This window comes from Halichoerus grypus, chromosome X (assembly GCF_964656455.1).
Source record: "Halichoerus grypus chromosome X, mHalGry1.hap1.1, whole genome shotgun sequence".
NCBI lineage: Eukaryota > Metazoa > Chordata > Mammalia > Carnivora > Phocidae > Halichoerus > Halichoerus grypus.
The window spans coordinates 90,312,197-90,330,164 of NC_135727.1; the positions used below are offsets into that span (position 1 = coordinate 90,312,197).

At 51.7% G+C, this 17,968-nt stretch overlaps 1 protein-coding gene and 1 long non-coding RNA gene across 5 annotated transcripts; one reads left to right on the plus strand and one right to left on the minus strand.

The window, feature by feature from the left end:
• Positions 1-574: 574 nt before the first annotated feature.
• LOC144380560 (uncharacterized) lies at positions 575-1,962 on the minus strand. Its single transcript, XR_013444734.1, has 2 exons — positions 1,872-1,962; positions 575-1,058 (listed from the first exon to the last, which is right to left on the minus strand). It is a non-coding gene; the product is annotated as an uncharacterized LOC144380560 (long non-coding RNA).
• On the plus strand, positions 772-16,163 carry GPKOW (G-patch domain and KOW motifs). 4 transcript variants are annotated; one of them, XM_078064979.1, is made up of 13 exons: positions 772-881; positions 1,893-2,039; positions 7,432-7,856; positions 8,844-8,998; positions 9,098-9,222; positions 11,157-11,266; positions 12,085-12,298; positions 12,727-12,859; positions 13,553-13,679; positions 13,879-13,999; positions 14,091-14,160; positions 14,698-14,780; positions 14,888-16,163. In XM_078064979.1, the coding sequence occupies exons 3-13, from the start codon at positions 7,690-7,692 to the stop codon at positions 15,020-15,022; spliced, it is 1,440 nt and encodes a 479-aa protein (XP_077921105.1). In that variant the 5' UTR covers positions 772-881; positions 1,893-2,039; positions 7,432-7,689; the 3' UTR covers positions 15,023-16,163. The 4 variants fall into 4 exon arrangements, with proteins under 4 accessions (XP_077921105.1, XP_035946615.1, XP_077921103.1 ...); XM_078064977.1 differs by having other exon boundaries at positions 820-960; XM_036090722.2 differs by lacking the exon at positions 1,893-2,039 and having other exon boundaries at positions 789-881.
• The last annotated feature ends 1,805 nt before the right edge of the window (positions 16,164-17,968 follow it).

Sequence of the window (17,968 nt, forward strand, 5' to 3'; positions counted from 1 at the left end):
AGAGGCTGCCCGGCCCCCCAGAATGGACGTCAGGACACAGTGTGTCCACAGTGAAAGTGTCCACAGTGTCCATAGTGAAACAGTCACAGCCCCAGTGATTGTTGGGGGTAAGCCGCCTGAGGCCCGTGCTGTCGTTGGCTGGCTGTGGGGTCCCGGACAGGTAAGTGTCTGAGCCCCTGTGGCCCCAGTTTCTTCCTCTACAAAGTGGTGGTCACAGGCTGTCTCTCACTGCACCCCATTCCCCCTTCCACTACAGTAGCATTGTGCCCAAGGGCTCCCCCCCTCGGGACCTCTGTCTCCAGGCCACCCCCCACTTTCAATACCTAAGAGGGGCCTCATTTCTCCCCTCTCATTGGCTGGCGACCCCTCCCACCCAGGGGCCTTGAAAGCCTCCTGGAGTGCAGGCCCCTACCGCCCCTCCACTCTCCAGGGCACCTGCCCTTCCCGGCTTTTGGAGTCCCCCAGCCCTATCATGCTCAGGGCCCCAAACCTTCCCATGGCCCCCAAGGCTCCAAGCACCCCCCACCCCGCCCACAGCCGCCCAGCCCGACAGACTCTTCCATTTCCCAAGTAGAAAACATTCACTGCAAGTTTACTGAGTGCCCGCCCTACTATGAGCAAAGCTCGTTACAGGCTGCAGAATTCCCTGGTAAACGTGGGCTCCACTTCTGCACCCCCGTTCTTAGTTGTCAGAGCTCGGGCGGGGCCCTTAACTTCTCTGGGCCTCGACTTCCCCTTCTCGCTCGTGGACTAACAACCCCTCCTGGGTGGAAAAAGGAGCCCAGCCCAGGCTCCGGGGCGAACAGAGGCGGCGCCTGAGGCAGAGCGAGGCCAAGCGCTCGCGCTGGCTCCCACAGCCAGGCCTCCCTGCCGGCGGCCAGGTAGGTCAGCGCGCGGGTCGGGGCTCGGGGCACGGGACCGGCCGGCCGCAGCCGCATCCAGGCCCAGGCGGGTCGCCAGGTGAGCGCGCCCAGGAGCTCCAAACGCGTCGCTGGCGGCCTTGCGTCCACCCGGCGGACTTCGGGTCATGGAGCCGCGCGCGGGGGGCGCCACGGACCCTAGGGGGAGCAGAGGAGGTACGGGGGAGGGGGTGACTGGGCGCGTCCCTGCCACCCCTCGCCCCGTCTATCTGCTCCTCACCTTTTCCTTCCGACAGGTGGTAAACAAAGCAGCCCTGGCGCCCAAGTGGCGGGCGGGCGCCGGGCGGCCGGCGTTGGGCTCGAGGTCCCCGACCCTCACCTGCACCCGCACCCGCACCCGCACCGCGGGGCTGCGCACCAGACCCGGGGGCTCTCAGGAGTCTCCGGGGAGATGTGCCACAGGGCTCTGCCTTGGGGTCACTGGGGACACCTGTGGGCACTCAGGGTCTGTAGTGAATTGCGGGGGGGGGTGGCGGTTAGGCGGGGGGGCCTCTGGGTATAAATGGAGGGGCAACTGGAGCTCCGTGGGCCATCAAGGTTGCCTAGGATATCTGGAAGGGGAATCGGGGTTGCCGGCGCCACAGCGGGGGCAGACCGTCCTCTGTCGGGACATCTGGGGGAATCGGGGTCCCTCTCGCTACTGTGCGGGAAGAGTTTGGAATCTGGGGTTATGAAGGGGCAGTCGGAGACCTCCAGAGATAGTCCCAGGGTGCTGGGAAGTGTCCAGGAATACTTCGGTCAGATAGCTCTCTCCAGGGATATCGTGGGCGCAGGCGGGGGTCCACGGGCATACCCGCGATGGTCGGGGGTCGCGGGAGTTGGGAGGGGCAGTGGGAGACCTCCGGAACTATGGAGAGAGTGGCCGGGGGAGCTCCGAAGATCTTGAGGGGCATTCTAGGTTTCGGACGTCGGGGAGCGTGGGGGTTCGCCGAGGCTCGGGCGGGTGCTGACCTGTTCTTTCCACCCGCGCAGGCCGGGGCCTTCCCCTGCGGGCGGGCCCCAGAGCCCGGCAGCTCCTGGCGCGGCTGGACGCGCGCCCCCTGGCGGCCCGAGCTGCGGCCGACGTGGCGGCGCTGGTACGCAGGACGGGCGCCACATTGCGCCTGCGCCCCAACGCGGGTGCGTGTCGGGGGCGGAGCGGGGCCTCCCGGGGGGCGCGGTCTGAGTGGAGCCGGATTCCGAAGTGGCGGACCCGGGATTGTTAGTTACTCCCCTGGGTGGGGCTAATGGGTGTGACTGGCGGCGGGGCGGGGCTTGGAGGGAGCTTCGAGGGGGCGGAGCCTTGGCGTTATCCTAGACTATTCCTCCAGGAGGTGACCCTGGGAAAGTTATTGCGTTGGGTGAATGTTGCATGGCTAGTTGTGGGTGCAGGGCTGGATGGTTATCCCTGTCACTGGGGCTTCGCAAGGCATTTCTGAGGAGGTGGGGCCTGGAGAGTGTTGGGGGCGGGCAGTTGGCTGAGGGGCGGGCCTGGAAAAAAAAAAATCCACTCTAGGGGGTGGAGCCTACAAACGCCAGGGGGCGGGATCGAAATGTCAGATATGGGTTGAAGTTTAGAGGCCAGTTAGAGGGCGGAGCCTGAAAAGTTTAGGAGCCCAATCATGAATTTGCACACCACCACCCCCCCGCAGTGGGGGCCTAAGGATGTAATATGAGGAGCGAGATCTTCGCGTTCTTAGAGGACTATAGGATGGTCTGGAGGTGTATTCGAATAGCCGGGACTAGGATTAGTTAAGAAGGGGGCTTTGCAATTAATTCTTGGTTGGCTGTCCTGAGGACAAAAGACTCCACCTTGGGCCTATGGCTTTCTTTTTAACACTCCCAAGAATTCCAAAGGAATTATACCAAAATTCTGATGTGCTCCCAATAATAAAACAAAGGAGTACTCACCAAACAAACTAGTACTCACTAAGAGGAGTATGACCAAAAAAAAAAGTCTTAAACAGATCCTGAATTAAGTTGGAAAGCTGAACCGAAGGGAGGGAGTTCAGAATCCTAAAAGAGACTCACCAAACCGGGAAGTAGACCGTGACTCACAGAAGTGATTAGTGCAGGGGGCTCCGTGTGGGTACGTCACTTGATTCCCTGGATCATCATTCTTCGGGGGTCATCTCCTTTGGATCCCACTTCTGACTCCAAGGAATATTAACCTAAATAAAGAGGTAAACTTGGGGCACCTGGGTGGCTCAGTCAGTTAAGCGTCTGTCTTCCCCTCGGGTCATGATCCCAGAGTCCTGGGATCCAGCCCCGCATTGGGCTCACTGCTCAGCGGGAGTCAGCTTCTCCCTCTCCCTCTTCCTCTGTGTTCTCCCTCTCTCTCTCTCAAATAAATAAAATCTTTAAAAAAAAGAGGTAAACTGAGGCAAGCTCACAATGATGAGTTTATTTGGAAATAGAGGAATTGGAATTTGGGACTCATCTGTAGCTTGCTACAGTTTGGGTGTAAGAATGGCAATTTCTCTGATATTCCCAAATAAACTCATCTTTTTGAGCTTGCCTCAGTTTGGCCTCTTTATTTAGATTGACATTTATAAAAGCTGCTTTGTAGTCTTTATCTGCTGGGTATCTTTAAGGATGCCCAGGGCCTCTAAGCCTGGAAACATGGCCACGAGTTTGATTATTGTGCTTCCTGTTTTCAAGATCGCTCTCTGACCCATCATATTATTCTACTTTCCAAACATTTTGACTATGTCCCACTTTCATTTAAGTATATTTATAGCTTCACATTTAAAGTTTCTAGTATATGTGTTCCATCCAAGGAATGTGCTATAATTTATTCATCCCGTCCCCTTCTGTTGTTCATTTAAGTGGTCTTCAATGTTTTGCTACAATAAATAATACTATGATGAATCTCATATAAAAATCTTTTTGGGGGCACCTGGGTGGCTCAGTAGGTTAAGCAGCTGACTCGATTTCAGTTCAGGTCACGATCTGGGGTTCGGGGGATTGAGCCTAAAGTCGGACTCCCCAATTGTTGGGGAGTCTGCTTGAGATTCTATCTCTCCCTCTCCCTCTGCCCTTCCCCCGCCTCTCTAAAATAAATAAATCTTTTTTTTTTAATTTTATTTATTTGTCAGAGAGAGAGAGAGAGAGAGAGCACAAGCAGGGGGAGCGGCAGGCAGAGGGAGAAGCAGACTCAATCCCAGGACCCTGGGATCATGACCCGAGCCAAAGGCAGACACTTAACCGACTGAGCCACCCAGGCATCCCATAAATAAATAAATCTTAAAAAAAAAATCTTTTTGTGGGGCACCTGGCTGGCTCAGTCAGAGGAGCATGTGACTCCTCATCTCAGGGTGATGAGTTCGAGCCTCACATTGGGTGTAGAGATTTCTCTTTTTTTTAAGATTTTATTTTTTTATTTTTTAAAAAGATTTTATTTATCTGTTTGTTTGTTTAGAGAGTGCACAAGCTGGGGGAGGGGCTGAGGGAGAGGGAGAGAGAGAATCCCAAGCAGACTGCGCACTGGAGCGTGCAACCCATGCAGAGCTCGATCTCACAACCCTGAGATCACAACCTAAGCGAAAATCAAGAGCCAGATGCTCAACCAACTGAACCATTCAGGCGCCCCTAAAGATTTTATTTTTTTGAGTAATCTCTACACCCAACATGGGGCTCGAACTCACCACTCTGAGATCTAAGAGTCGCGTGCTCCACCAACTGAGCCAGCCAGGCGCCCCGAGTATAGAAATTTCTTAAATAAACTTAAAAAAAATCTTTTCACACATCTTTAATGATTTCCTTGGGATGAATTGTTTGCAGATATCTAATATTCTTTCTGGTGACTATTTAAGTATCAGTCTTCTGATTTACAAGCTCTTAATGATGTAGGCAGGCTGGGTCTGAGGACCCAGAGGGGGTCCCGCAGGACCAGCCAAGAGAGTCCTTGGCTTCATACAGGATAGAAATCAAATGTGAGCCAAGAGGAAGTAAGAGCAGAGTTTACTGAAGATATAGAGAGAGTGCAGATACAGTGTCTGGGAGACTCAGAAAGGAAAGGAAAGTGTCTTGTTTTTGCTTGGGTCTGGGGCTTTTATTGAGGATTGTGGTCTGATATAAGTGTCCTCTCAGGCACCCAGAAACTGGTCAGAACTAAAAGGGTCCAGGTGTCCTCCATAAGTCACTAATTCCTTGGAGTTAGGGAGTCTTGGCATCAAGATGTCTAGCTCTGGTGGTCTGGAATATACACATGATGGCCTCACCTAGTCATTTCTTAGAAGTTATCTATTGTAGGCTACCTGGGTGGCTCAGTCGTTAAGTGTCTGCCTTCGGCTCAGGTCATGATCCCAGGGTCCTGGGATCGAGTCCCGCGTCGGGCTCTCTGCTCAGCGGGAAGCCTGCTTCTCCCTCTCCCATTCTCCCTGCTTGTGTTTCCTCTCTCGTTGTGTCTCTCTCTGTCAAATAAATAAATAAAATCTTTTACAAAATAAAAAGTTATCTATTGTGCTGGAAGACTCCAAAGAAATCGTTAACTCCTTGATCCTTACAAAGAGAACATACATTATTTGTATTACAAGGAATATGTAAGGCAGGTGTGCTGGTCCTAGCAAGAATAGAAGCAGGAAAATGGGCAAAAAAGCAGCCCTTCATGGGGCCCCTTCATTTTCCCTATCTCTTTATGGTCCTACACAAGAGGAATCTGTCCCATTAATCTTTCAAAGCCTTAGAACCTCGCTCTCACAATATATTTAATGTTGGTAGTATAAGCAGAAATAGTTAGGGATCCCTGGGAAAAAAAAGATGAGGCATAGCTTTCATGACATGAGAAAAGTCACTTTAGGCCCCTGATCATCTTGTAATCTATGCCTGACCAGCACTACTTACCCAAAGCACATTTCTTGCAGAACTTCCTGAGATGCGTTGAAATTGCAGAATAGACCTCAGTAGATAATGATTTGAAGGAAACAAAAGAATGTGAGAACAAACAGACATTATCAGGCCAGGAGATAGCCTAAGCATATCAGGGACAATAAATCATGGTAAAACTCCCAGTGCTGATTCAAAAGTAAAGATTGACACTTGAGTCATCTTTGCAGGATTTAAGCCCCTTTGAGCATTCAAATACTGGACCATCTGGAGCCAGAGAATTGATGATGCTGACCCTTGCCAGCTCTTGTGTCTTCAATTAACTTAAGACCTGGGTTCAGTCCCCTTAAGATGACTTTTGCCCCAATTCCATGCTGAATTCCCTATTTTGCAAGCCCTTCCATGAATATATATGCACCTTTAGTTTAAAACTCACCCACTTTTTGTTGCTGAAGGAGACACTGCTTTGGGAAATATCTCCAGTATTCTCTTTCACTCGTGGCAGGTAAAACCTTATCTTTTCCTATTCTTTGCTTGGATGTGTCTTTTGGCTCCATATCCATCAAGAGGCGAACCCAGTTTTGGGTAACAGTAGGAACTACAGTTTACCCTTGAACAACATGGGTTTGAACTGCATGGGTCCATTTATACCAGGATTTTTCCCAATAAATACAGTATAGTACTATAAATGTATTTTCTCTTCCTCGTAATTTTCTTTTATTTATTTATTTGAGAGAGAGAGAGAACATGACAGGTTTGGGGGGCGAGGGAGAGGGAGAAGCAGACTCCCCGTTGAGCAGGGAGCCCAATGTGGGACTTGATCCCAGGACCCTGGGATCATGGCCTGAGCTGAAGGCAGACGCTCAACGAACTGAGCACCCAGGCACCCTCAGCTCATGTCTTGATCTCAGGGTTGTGAGTTCAGGCCCTACATTGGGCTCCACGCTGGGCGTGGAGCCTACTTAAAAACAAAACAACAGGGGCGCCTGGGTGGCTCAGATGGTTGGGCGTCTGCCTTCGGCTCAGGTCATGATTCCAGGGTCCTGGAATCGAGCCCCGCATTGGGCTCCTGGCTCAGCGGGGAGCCTGCTTCTCCCTCTCCCTCTGCCTCTCCACCTGCTCATGCTCTCTCTCTCTCTCTCTGTATCTCTGTGTCTCAAATGAATAAATAAAAAAAATCTTAAAAAAAAAACACAAACCAAAACAACAACAAAAAACCCCCCAAAACAAAAATAATACTACATGTAAGAAACAAAATATGTGTTAATCTGTTTATGTTATCATTAAAGTTTCCGGTCAATGGTAGGGTGTTAGTAGTTAAGTTTTGGGGAAGTCAAAAGTTACACGCAAATTTTCAACTGTGGGGGCAGTGGATTGGCCCCCCAACCCCTGCATTGTTCAAGGGTCAACTATATATATATATATATATATATATAAAATATCTGTTTAAGTGTTATTGTTCCCCACTGGACTATCAGCCTCTAGAAAGGAGGATGTCTATTTTAATAATATTTGAATCCAGAGCTTGTTGTGTATTAAATCTGGCATCGGTAGGCACCATTTAAATGTCTATTTGTTATTGTACACAACTGGCACTCACAGATTTTTTTCTTAATGATGTATTTTATCTACATTTCCCATACCAGTAGGGCACAGTAACGTGCACACAGTAGGTAATTAATAAATACTTGTTGACCTCCTATAGGAAGGAAGAACGAATCCACCTCTGCCACACCTACCTCACCCAAGAACTACATTTCCCTTTATGCTTGGCGCAACGCACTCCTATGAAGTGAAAAGAGCGACAATTACTTCCTAAGGCCCCTTTTTTCACCTTCGCCCGCCGATGCCGCAGTGTTCTATGGGAAAGGTAGTTCTAGCGCTCGTTGTCTGGCCCCGCTCAAACTGAACCCAAACTAAACTTCCCAGCAAGCAGCGCACTCGCCTGGGAAAGAGGGGCAAGATGGCGGATGCTGAAGAGGGTGCTTTGCGGCCGGTAGGAGCCTCCGCTGCCCCAATTTCGTTCAGCTTCAATCGCACATCTGCCCGGAGACGGCTCGCGGACGACGCGGGTGCGGCTCCAGAGGAGAAGGATTTCTTAAAGACCGTGGAAGGGAGGGAGCTGCAAAGGTGAAGCGCCGGGTCTTTCATCCCTTAGAATTCGGTTCGGTGGGTGCAAGCGGGAGGGTGGAATCTGAGTTGATTGTCTTGGTGGCGGTGGTCTGGAACGCCTGAAGCACAGCCTGGGAAAACTCGTGGAGGCGAGAAGGCGGGAGTGTGGAACAGGAGAGGTGGGGAAATTGGGCCTGACAGCCGTGGCGTTTGAGAAAAGAGGATGTATTCCTGAGAGGGTGTGTCTTTAGGACTTGAGGACCCTGACGTGTGTGCGTTCTGAGAGAAGGGAAGGAGTGATGACAGGACCCCTAGTGTCTCAGCTGAAGCGGTGGAGCTTCACTAGTATGGGGAACGGGGTGGAGTGGCAGATTCGGGTTGGGGGAGACCATCATCAGCTTAGTTCAGAAAGGAGAGTCAGAGGGAGAGGCTTCCAGAAGAAAATCAACCATCCAGGAGATTGATGTGAACCCTGGATCTGGGGAGAGTCTGGGCTGAAGATGGTGATTTGAGTCATTGTGAAGGCCATGGATGTGGGTCTTGGGATGAGCAGAGGGTCCAGGACTGAAGGCTGATTCCTCAAAGGCACTGACATTTAAGAGTTGGGGGTGAGGGAGAGAATCCAAAGAAAGCACCATTAGGGGCGCCTGGGTGGCTCAGTTGGTTAGACGTCTGCTTTCTGCTCAGGTCATGGTTCCAGGGTCCGGGGATCGAGCTCCACATCGGGCTCCCTGCTCGGCGGGAAGCCTGCTTCTCCCTCTCCCACTCCTCCTACTTGTGTTCCCTCTCTCACTGTCTCTCTCTCAATTAAATAAATAAATAAAATCTTTAAAAACAAACAAACAAACAAAGCACCATTAGAGACCTGACAGGAGAGCAAAGGGTGTGGTCCATCTGGGGTGGGGGGTGAGTTTGGCCCTTTCGTTTTCGCTGAAGGGAGGAGTGTGGCTCAGAACCCACTGACCATGCTACTCTCCCAACTTCATGCCGCTGTGTCCACATCAGTGTGAAGCCCTCAGAAACCCCCAAGGAACTCGTCATCCCTTTGATCAAGAATGGCCATCGCAGGCAGCCACCGACCCAGGCCCCTGGGCCATCCACAAATATTGAGGCCTTGGTGGATGGGGTGCTGTCCCAGGCTGTGAAGGAGCTCATTGAGGGTGAGTGATCCCCTCTTCGCCTTGCCCCAGTGAAGGAAGAGGGGGAGGAAAATGGAAGGATAGGGTGGGACCTCATTGCTCCCTCCCATTCTTCCTTAGACTCCAAGAAGTCCCTGGAGGAGAGAGAGAATTCGGGTGTCGACCCCACGCTTGCTATCCCCATGATCCAGAAAGGATGCATCCCTAACGGGGAAGGGGCAGACAGCGAACCCCGGGCTGAGACAGTGAGCTGGCCCCTAACTCCTCCTACCCCAGCCTCCCTTTGCCCTGTCTGCTAGGCTTGCCTCTCTGCACACAGCAGGGAAAGTCTGTGTGTGTATTAGAGGCCTGCTGCCTATCCCTTTCTCCCTCTGTCCTTTTTTGGAAGCATTAACAAATGAATCCAGATGCTGAGGTGTGGAAAACACTTGCATTCTGGGATTATCTGAGTAAGATGAGGAGCTAAGGGAACAGGAAATGCAAAGATCCTGAGGGTAGACTCAGCCTGGAGTGTTTGAGGAACACCAAGGAGACCAGTGTAACTAGAGTGGAATGAGTGAAGAGGAGGAGGGGGAGACGAAGTCAGAAGTGGCAGGGGCTAAACTAAGCAGGGCCTTGTGGACCAGATGAGAGCCATGAGAGGGTTCTGAGCGGAGAGGGGTCAAGCCTTAAGATTTGACAGGATCTCTCTGGCTACTGTGAGCAGAACAGAGTAGTCAGCAAAGGCGGAAGCAAGGAGACCAGTAGCACAGGCTGGAAATGATGGCCACTCAGACCAGAGTGGTAGGAGTGAGGCCTGGAAGGACAGGTCGGGTTTAGTGAGTGAGGGAAGATCAGGGTGAGTACTAATGGCAGCAACAACCGGAGCAGTGGCACGGTGGCAGGGAGTCAGTGTGGTGTGGGTCCATCAGTGAAGCAACCTGCAGTGTGTCTAAAGTGAGTATAAAGAATTGAGGGGGGGATAAAAAGGAATCAAGGGAGTGAGGATGGGAAGTGATAGATAACAGGGGAAGTGAGGGATGTGTCTACAGAAGCAACCAAGTCTGTCTTTCATACCCACGGACCCCACTTTTCACCGCTTTATTCACAAATTTTTTAGCAATGCTTCTTTGGGGCCTAGTTCTCCTACCGCCCCAAGACCGTCTTCTCTTTCGACTGAACTGTTCTCGTTGGCCTTCAGCTGTCTTCTGGTTTCTTTCATCTTAAAAAAAGACCTTCACTTCACTTTCCATCCTGTTCCCACTTTGGCCTCATTTCTCTCATTTCCTCTCCTTCCCCAGCCTTCAGCATCTCAGTGGGTCACAGTTGCATCCATCCTTCCTCTCACTCAGCCTAAAAACCTTAGAGTCACTCTTGACTCCCCTCTTTGTTTCATACCCCTTATGCAGGCTTTCAGCAAAATCCTGTCATCTCCCTTTGCAGAATACATCCAGAATCTGACCACTTTTCACCAGTACCTACCTACCACTCTGGTCTGAGCCACCAGCATCTCTCATCTGGACTGTTGCAGGAACTTCCTCATGGGCCCCCTTTTGGTGGCCACCCTCCTGCAGCTCCAGCCCAGACCTCCTGATTCATCTCTCACTGCCCCTCTCTGCCTCCACATCTCTTTTTCAGTCAGGTTGACTTTCATGATGCTCTTCCCACATACCAAACTTGTCCTGCCTCAGGGCCTTTGCTCTTACTGTTCTCTCTGCTTGGACTACCCGTCCTTCTCACATCCTTATGGCTCCCTCTGTCATCTCTTTCTGGTCTCTGCTCAGATATCAACTCAGTGATATTCCCTTCTCCATCCCTCTGCATCCCCTCAATCTGCTTTATTTTTCTTCATATAACTTACCACTACCTGACATACCCTGTTTTATGTATTTTTTTTATTCTGTGTCTCTACAACTAGAATGTCAGCCCCACAGGGCAGGATCGGGGGGTTTTGTCTGTTTTGGTCACTGCTTTACCCTCATCAGCTAGGTCAGTACCTGGCACAGAATAGGTGCTTTATAATTATTTGTTGAAGGACAATGTGGAGGACTAAAGTGAGGGACAGCAAGAGGAAATCAAAACTAACCTTGAGCTTACTGGAAAAGAAGCACTGAGGGTCATCCGCTGGGTGTTAGTAAACGTGCTTCTGAGGGCCCACCATGGGCCCAGCCTGACCATCCTTTCTCTGCTGAACCTGTAGGTGCCAGAGGAAGCTGATTACGAGGCAGTCCCCGTAGAGGCCTATGGGCTGGCCATGTTACGAGGCATGGGCTGGAAACCTGGCGAGGGCATTGGCCGCACCTTCAATCAGTGAGTTCTGGGGTAGGGGCAGGGGGCAGCAGACAGGGCAGTGAACAAGACCCCCATGAGTTACCGCCCGTCCAGAACCATCCAGGCGGGGAGAAGGCATGTCACCACCCTAAGTAACTCAGTAAGCCTTCCACTACTGTTTCAGTTTCCTGTTTGCCCTTTGAAACTCTGTAACGGGATCCCGTTTATGTATAGGTTACCTTTCTGAGCATCACCTTCCTCATCTGCAAAATGGGGATGGTGATAATACTGATTTCCCAGGTCTGTTGCAGAATTACATGAAATTATGCACATAAAGCACTTATAGCAGGCCCTGGTCCCAAATAAACATAGACGAGACATTTGCTGTTATCACCCAGACTTAGGATCCCTTCTCCGTTTTCAACTCCAAAGAATTCTGAAAACCATTTTTTTCATAAACCACTTAGTAGCCAAACATGACCTGAATTGATGGAGAGCATATTATAGTTGATTTCTCCTGCTTGGTGTGAATATTTGTACGATTTCCCCTGTAGAAATATTAGGGTATTTGATTATAGGGATCTGCCTCAGATGCCACTGTAGATAATATGTAAAAGATGGTATATCCAGTGTGTTATTAGGTTGGACCAAATGAAATTGCTATTTCTATAGATCAAAAACAGTCCTAATGTGAGATCAGGAAGGATATTCTTGACATGTTGACAGGGTGGGATTTGGGTGGTGGTAGTGGGGACACTGAAGACTTGCACACACGCACACACACACACACACACACACACACACACACCCTCCCCGTATCCCTGGCCCAACAAGCTCGTATACTGTGCTCCCTGCAGAGTGGTGAAGCCCCGTGTCAACTTACTGAGGCCGAAGGGGTTAGGGCTGGGTGCCAACCTGAATGAGGTCCAGGCCCTGGTCTCCACTGGCCCCCACCACCAACCAAAGCCAGATGAGGAGCAAGAGAAGGATAAGGAAGACCAGCCTCGAGGACTGGTGCCTGGAGGGGCTGTGGTGGTTCTTTCCGGCCCTCACCGAGGCCTCTACGGGAAGGTAAGGAACCACCCTAGGCCTAGAGCCCAAGACAGGCAGCAGAGAAGATTGATGTGAGGGGTCAGAGGGAGGAGGAATTGATGGAAAGGCTGGATGGGAGTCCTTGTCTTTCAGGCCTGCCTGGCTTGCTGCCTCACTCAGTAACTCAGAACCACTTGCTGGGCCTTTCTGGGCCTCAGTTTCCAACTGAGAGAGAGAGAATGCCATATGCCACATGTTCCTGAGACTTAAATTCTTTAAAATATATCCAAGGCACACAGTCTGGTAGGGGAGACACATGGACCAGGCCCAGTCCCAGACCTTGGGCCAGTCTGGTGGGGGAGACACAGGGGTCAGGCCTATTGGAGGTAAGAGTGGATAGCTTGGTCCTAGGAATGTGGGTTTAGTCCTCTCAACCCCTGCCTAACTTCTTCCCCCCAACACTTCAGGTAGAAGGCCTCGATCCTGACAATGTTCGGGCCGTGGTTCGCCTGGCCGTGGGGAACCGCATGGTGACTGTTAGTGAGTACTGCCTGCGGCCTGTTTCCCAGCAGGAGTTTGACAAGAACTGCTTGGATCTCAGTGAGTGAGCCTCCTACCTTGCTGGGAGAGTTGGAGAAGCATTCCAGGGGGGGCAGTAGAGCCTGTCTCGGGGGGCGAGGCTGGGGGGAGGGCGGGTGTCAGATCCGCAGAGGGGAGGGGCCGCGGTCTGCCTGGCAGGTGTGTCATCTGGTCAGAGGTCAGGGGGTGAGAGCGAAGATAAATGGTTTATTCAGTCTGAAGAAAAATTGATCTAGTTACCCTGGGGCTTTAGCCTCTTTCTGAGAGAGAAAAAACAGGTATAGAAACCTATGCCTATCCTCAGGAGGTCTGTCTGTTCAAGGTGATGAGCCTCTCTTCTTCTAGAGTGTGAGGGCACCTGGGACTAGGCCATGACCAAGGAGGAAGGCAATCCAGGCATGGCAGCAGGATGGGGGCAGTTTGGCAGATGGGAGATAGGTGCTGACAGAGCTCTCGGATTTCCCTAGCCCACACTAGGTGGTTGCCTCAGATCAGTACCATCAGCACATGCTGGAGTGGCTAAGGAAGGCATCCTGAAGGAAGCCGCAGCAGTTGAGGGGAAGGGGAGAGCATTCTAATGGCACCAGCAAAGTTGTGATGGTGGGAGGGGACACTGAGGCAGGTGGGAGGTGGCCCGAGGCCGAGGTGTAGCCTGCCGGGTCAGAGAATGGCACACTGAGGCTCCTTCCTGGTTCTCCACACACTCTTGCACAGGCCAGATGAGCAAAACTTCCCCAGGGCAACAGAACGGAACAGCCTCATCATGGAAGGCCCTCCCGGATCAGGACCTTCCCGGCCGGCAGGAGGACCCAGAGAGGAAGCGGAAACACCTTCCTGACCGGTGGGACCCTGGGCATCTGGGATAGGGGGAGAAAGCAAGGCTGTGGAAGCGTTCTAGCAGTCAGAGAAGGCTTCCGGGGCAAGGCAGGCACATAGAAGGAACTGGGGATGGCTTTCTGGGTGCGTGTCACAGCCGCAGAGGTGGGGGGACCGGAACGTGCGTCTGAGCAGCTAAGCCTCGCATTGGCCCCTTTCCACAGACAGGAGCCTGCAGCCAAGAGTGAGAAGGCCGGCCCCCGGAGCCAGCAGTGGTTGCACAGGGACCTGCGCGTGCGCTTTGTGGACAGGCAGCATAAGGGCGGCCAGTATTACAACACCAAGGTGGGAACCCTGCAACCTGGTGCCCCCTCCGCCCCCAGGGACTAGGCCCCCGTAACTCTAACATTCTCACACCCCCTGGCCCTCTACCCAGATGACGATTGAAGATGTCCTCAGCCCAGATACCTGTGTGTGTAGGACAGACGAAGGCCGGATCCTGGAAGGTGAGTGTGAGGGATGACCACTGGGTCGTCACCATCCCGGAGGCCGAGTGGGAAGGCTGTCTTCGACCAAGAGGCTGGCGTGGGCAAAGGCTGGGAGGTTGGGCAGAGTTCAGGTATTTTGCAAGGCCCAGAATCTTCTGACAGAACCTGAGGCGCTTCTGTGATGGTGATTATCTGAGCCCCTCTTTCCCCATGAGCGAGTACTGGCATAAAAATGAGCTCTTTCTCCCTCTGAGGACCGGGCCTCGTACGGATGTGTACGGAACTCCCCATGCAGGGCAGGCAGGTGACACGCCCATAGTAAACGGGATCAGTTGCCATCACCCACCATCTTTGTGCATAAGTGCTCCCTTTCTTATCGTTATTTCTAGGAACTGCTCCTTAGTTGTCCTTGCCTGTGAAGTGGGGTGCTGGGACCCCTACCTGTCAACAGGGTGCAGGGTGGCTCTGGGCAATACAGGAAAGGCCTTCTGACAGGACCCTGGGTGGGCTGGCCCTGGCCGAGGGCCTCACTCACTCCCCTTTCCTCATCTGCAGGCATAAAGGAAGGCATGCTGGAGACCCTGGTCCCCAAGGTCGAGGACCGGGTGATGGTGGTGCTGGGGCCACAGGCTGGAAGGGTGAGTCTCAGACCTGGGTGTGGGTGGGCAGGGGCCATGCAGGGGCCATGCAGGGGCTGTCCCAGCGTCCAGGTTGGCCTTGCTGACTCTACCCGCCACTGCTCCAGGTGGGCCACCTGCTGGGCCGGGACAGAGAACGGAGCCGGGCTCTGGTGCAGCTGCGGAGAGAGAATCAGCTGGTGGAGCTTCACTATGATGCTGTCTGCCAGTACGTGGGCCCCAGGGACTCTGATGAAGACTGACCCGCGGCCCCACTCCCACCCCCACCCCACCATCCCCGGCCTGCTGCCGGCTCTGTACAGTGTGAAAAGCCTGTCTTCGCAGAGGTGGGGAGGTCACCGTTCCGCCGTCTGCTTGCACTGCAGCTCCAGGACAAGGACAGGGACAGGGCACGAGATAGACGGACCAGAAGGGAGGCTCGAAACAAACTGAGTATTTTCCAGAAGTTAGTGTGTAATAAAAATCATTTCCCAAACTTAGTAGAATGATGAGATCATAAATGTGTGCTGAGCTGAGTGGAAGTGGGAACTGGGCTGACTGAGGTGGGAGCCACTCCGGGCTTCAGCCCCACGGCCCTGTAGGGGCTGACAGACAAGTCAAAGGATGCACCTGCTCACGAGCTCATTCTTGGAACACCGAAGCTATGAAGTGTGTCCCTTGAGCAGATACTACGGAGCCTGGAATGCCGCATCTCTGCACAACTTTCTGAGTGAGAATCCCAGCAGTGGCTCTGCTTTTACTCTTGGCCCAGATCAGATATCTTGCGCCAGTGACGAGAGTCCAGAGGAAAGGGAGGCTTCTACCCACAAATAGGATATGTTTGTGCTACCTCCCAGAGCGGCCAGTTAATTTCGGGGCCCCCATTTTAGGCCCCAAACTTTGGCTTGACGGTAAAAAAGTTTTGTGTGTCCCGGGTAGAATTTCTCTGATTCCTCCAGGTAACTGGACTCTCAGAAAGGTTATTGTCAGACAGTCCTTAAACTTTTTCCTATTTAACGGGCTGAGATAGAAAAGCAGCAAGGGAAGCCAGAGCTTTAGGCACAATTGCTTCTAAATTATCCCCAGTCACTAAGTTGTTGATGTAATAAATGATGTATGAGCTAGATCTGTACCCCCCAGTATAAACTCATGACGTGTCAGAACATGGCACAGCACTGGAGAATTTTTTTTTAAATAACTGAATTATCGCATTGAAATTCTTACAACTCTTTTTTTCTGATTAAATCTTTAAAAAAATGTTTTTAATTGTTGAAGTATAATTGATATACAATGTTATCTTAGTTTCAGGTGTACAGTATAGTGATTTGACAATTCTGTACGTGACGCCATGCCCACCATGCGAAGTGTACTCACCAGACAATGTTATTACGACGTTATTGACTCTCTTCTCTATGGTGTACCTTTCATCTCCCTGACTTACTTACTTAGTTTCTTATTTGTTTGTTTGTTTGTTTATTTATTTATTTGATAACTGGGAGTTTATACCTCTTAATCCCCTTCACCTATTTTGCCCATCCCCGTCCTCTTTGGCAAACATCCCCTGGAGCAGAATAATAAAGCTAAGCTGCTGTCCCTGCCAAGTAGAGGCAGACTGCTGTTTTGAGCCAAAATTGAGCCAATACAGAAAAACAGTGAGTTGGCCAATTCAGTGGCCATATGCCGAGTAAGGTAAGGGATGATCAGAAAACCTTCCAGTCTCATACCCCATTGTGAAGTACACTTGCAAAGACCAATTTTATGGATTTCCTGGTTTGTCATCCCTAATTAATTCCAGAACTCATCTGTTTTCAAGATTGGCCTAGCAGGGTGGTTAAGGCAGACAGCAAAGGACAAACCCCCACCCCCAGTTGCTCCAGTTCCTGAGTCGTAATGGTGATTGTCCACACTGCCCCCGGACTCCCTGGCTGGGTTATATTTTTCATGTTGTGGGGAAGGAATGTCACGCCTTCTCAAGGTTCCCAATCTAGCATGTCCAGTAGTCTAGTTCCCATGTTGTATGTGCTACATTCAGTCAAGAAGGCCTCCTCCTTTCTCCAAATCGTAGTAAATTCATCTTGGTAACACCCTTGAGAAGAGCTTAAAGCTTCCTGCAGGATGGCACCGGTCCCCTGTCTCTGCCCTGCAGTGTGGCATAACCTGGCAGTTTCAGACAATCCCTCTCCTCCCTGCGCCATGATACTTAAGATAGATCTTTCATCAGATTTCAGTTTCCTGGAGTTGACTGTCTTCTCCCGAGCCTGTCTTCAGAAACGGGGCCTGAAGTTCTTGAATACACCCCCGTGTCCAGAACGCATAGCCCTAGCAGAGCACCTGGTCCCCCAACAGACCATCGCGGCTTTTTGTGCTTCCCTGAGTGGATCCCTCCTGATCCCTCAGTTCCAGGACAGGCTTCTTACATCCCAGGAAGTGTGGACAGTATCAGGAGGCTTTCCCAGTCTGTCCCTTGTTCTTGCGCACAAGGAAAATTCTGTCTCGGCTCTCTGCCTGCTGCTTGCTGGCTGCCAAGATTGCCCCTTTGGCCACAGTTGCTGTGGCAACAGCTGCGAGCCTGTGAATTCTCTTCCCGCCACCCGCAAGCCAGGGACCGTGACACGTACAATTTGTTCAGGCTGGCTTCCTCCACGTCACGGGGAATGAACAAGATGTGGGTGAGAAAGCATCTGCCTCCCCTGCTAAGTCTCCAGAAATCTCCCTGGCAGGTTGCTGCCTCTGTTAGACGCTGTCCAGACACAGTCGTGAATTCGTGGCAGCAGACTCAAGAAGCAGCTTCTTTGCCTTTCAGAGAGGAGCCAATTATTTGGGCCCTTAGGACTTTTGCCTGGGGCTGAGCTTGGTGGCAGATAACGTGCAGTTAGATTCTCCTCTGATATTCTTTCCTCAGCCAGGGGCTCCTCTCCTCCGCTCCCAGGTTGGGGCCTCTTAACCTCCATGTTCTGGCACCATGCAGAATGATGAAGGACCCAATAAGGGTCCTTGGAAAGCTGCACAAGGAGCTGTGGGTCCTCACCAAGTGCCACTATTGCCCCAACCCATTCAACAGGCGTCTCTTGAGCCTTCACTGTATTCCAGGTACCATTCCGCATGCTAGGGATACAGAAGAGAGTAAATCATTCAACAAATGAGTCCCTACTATATGCCAGACATGATTCTAAATACTGGGGATACAGCCATGAACAAAACAGATGAAG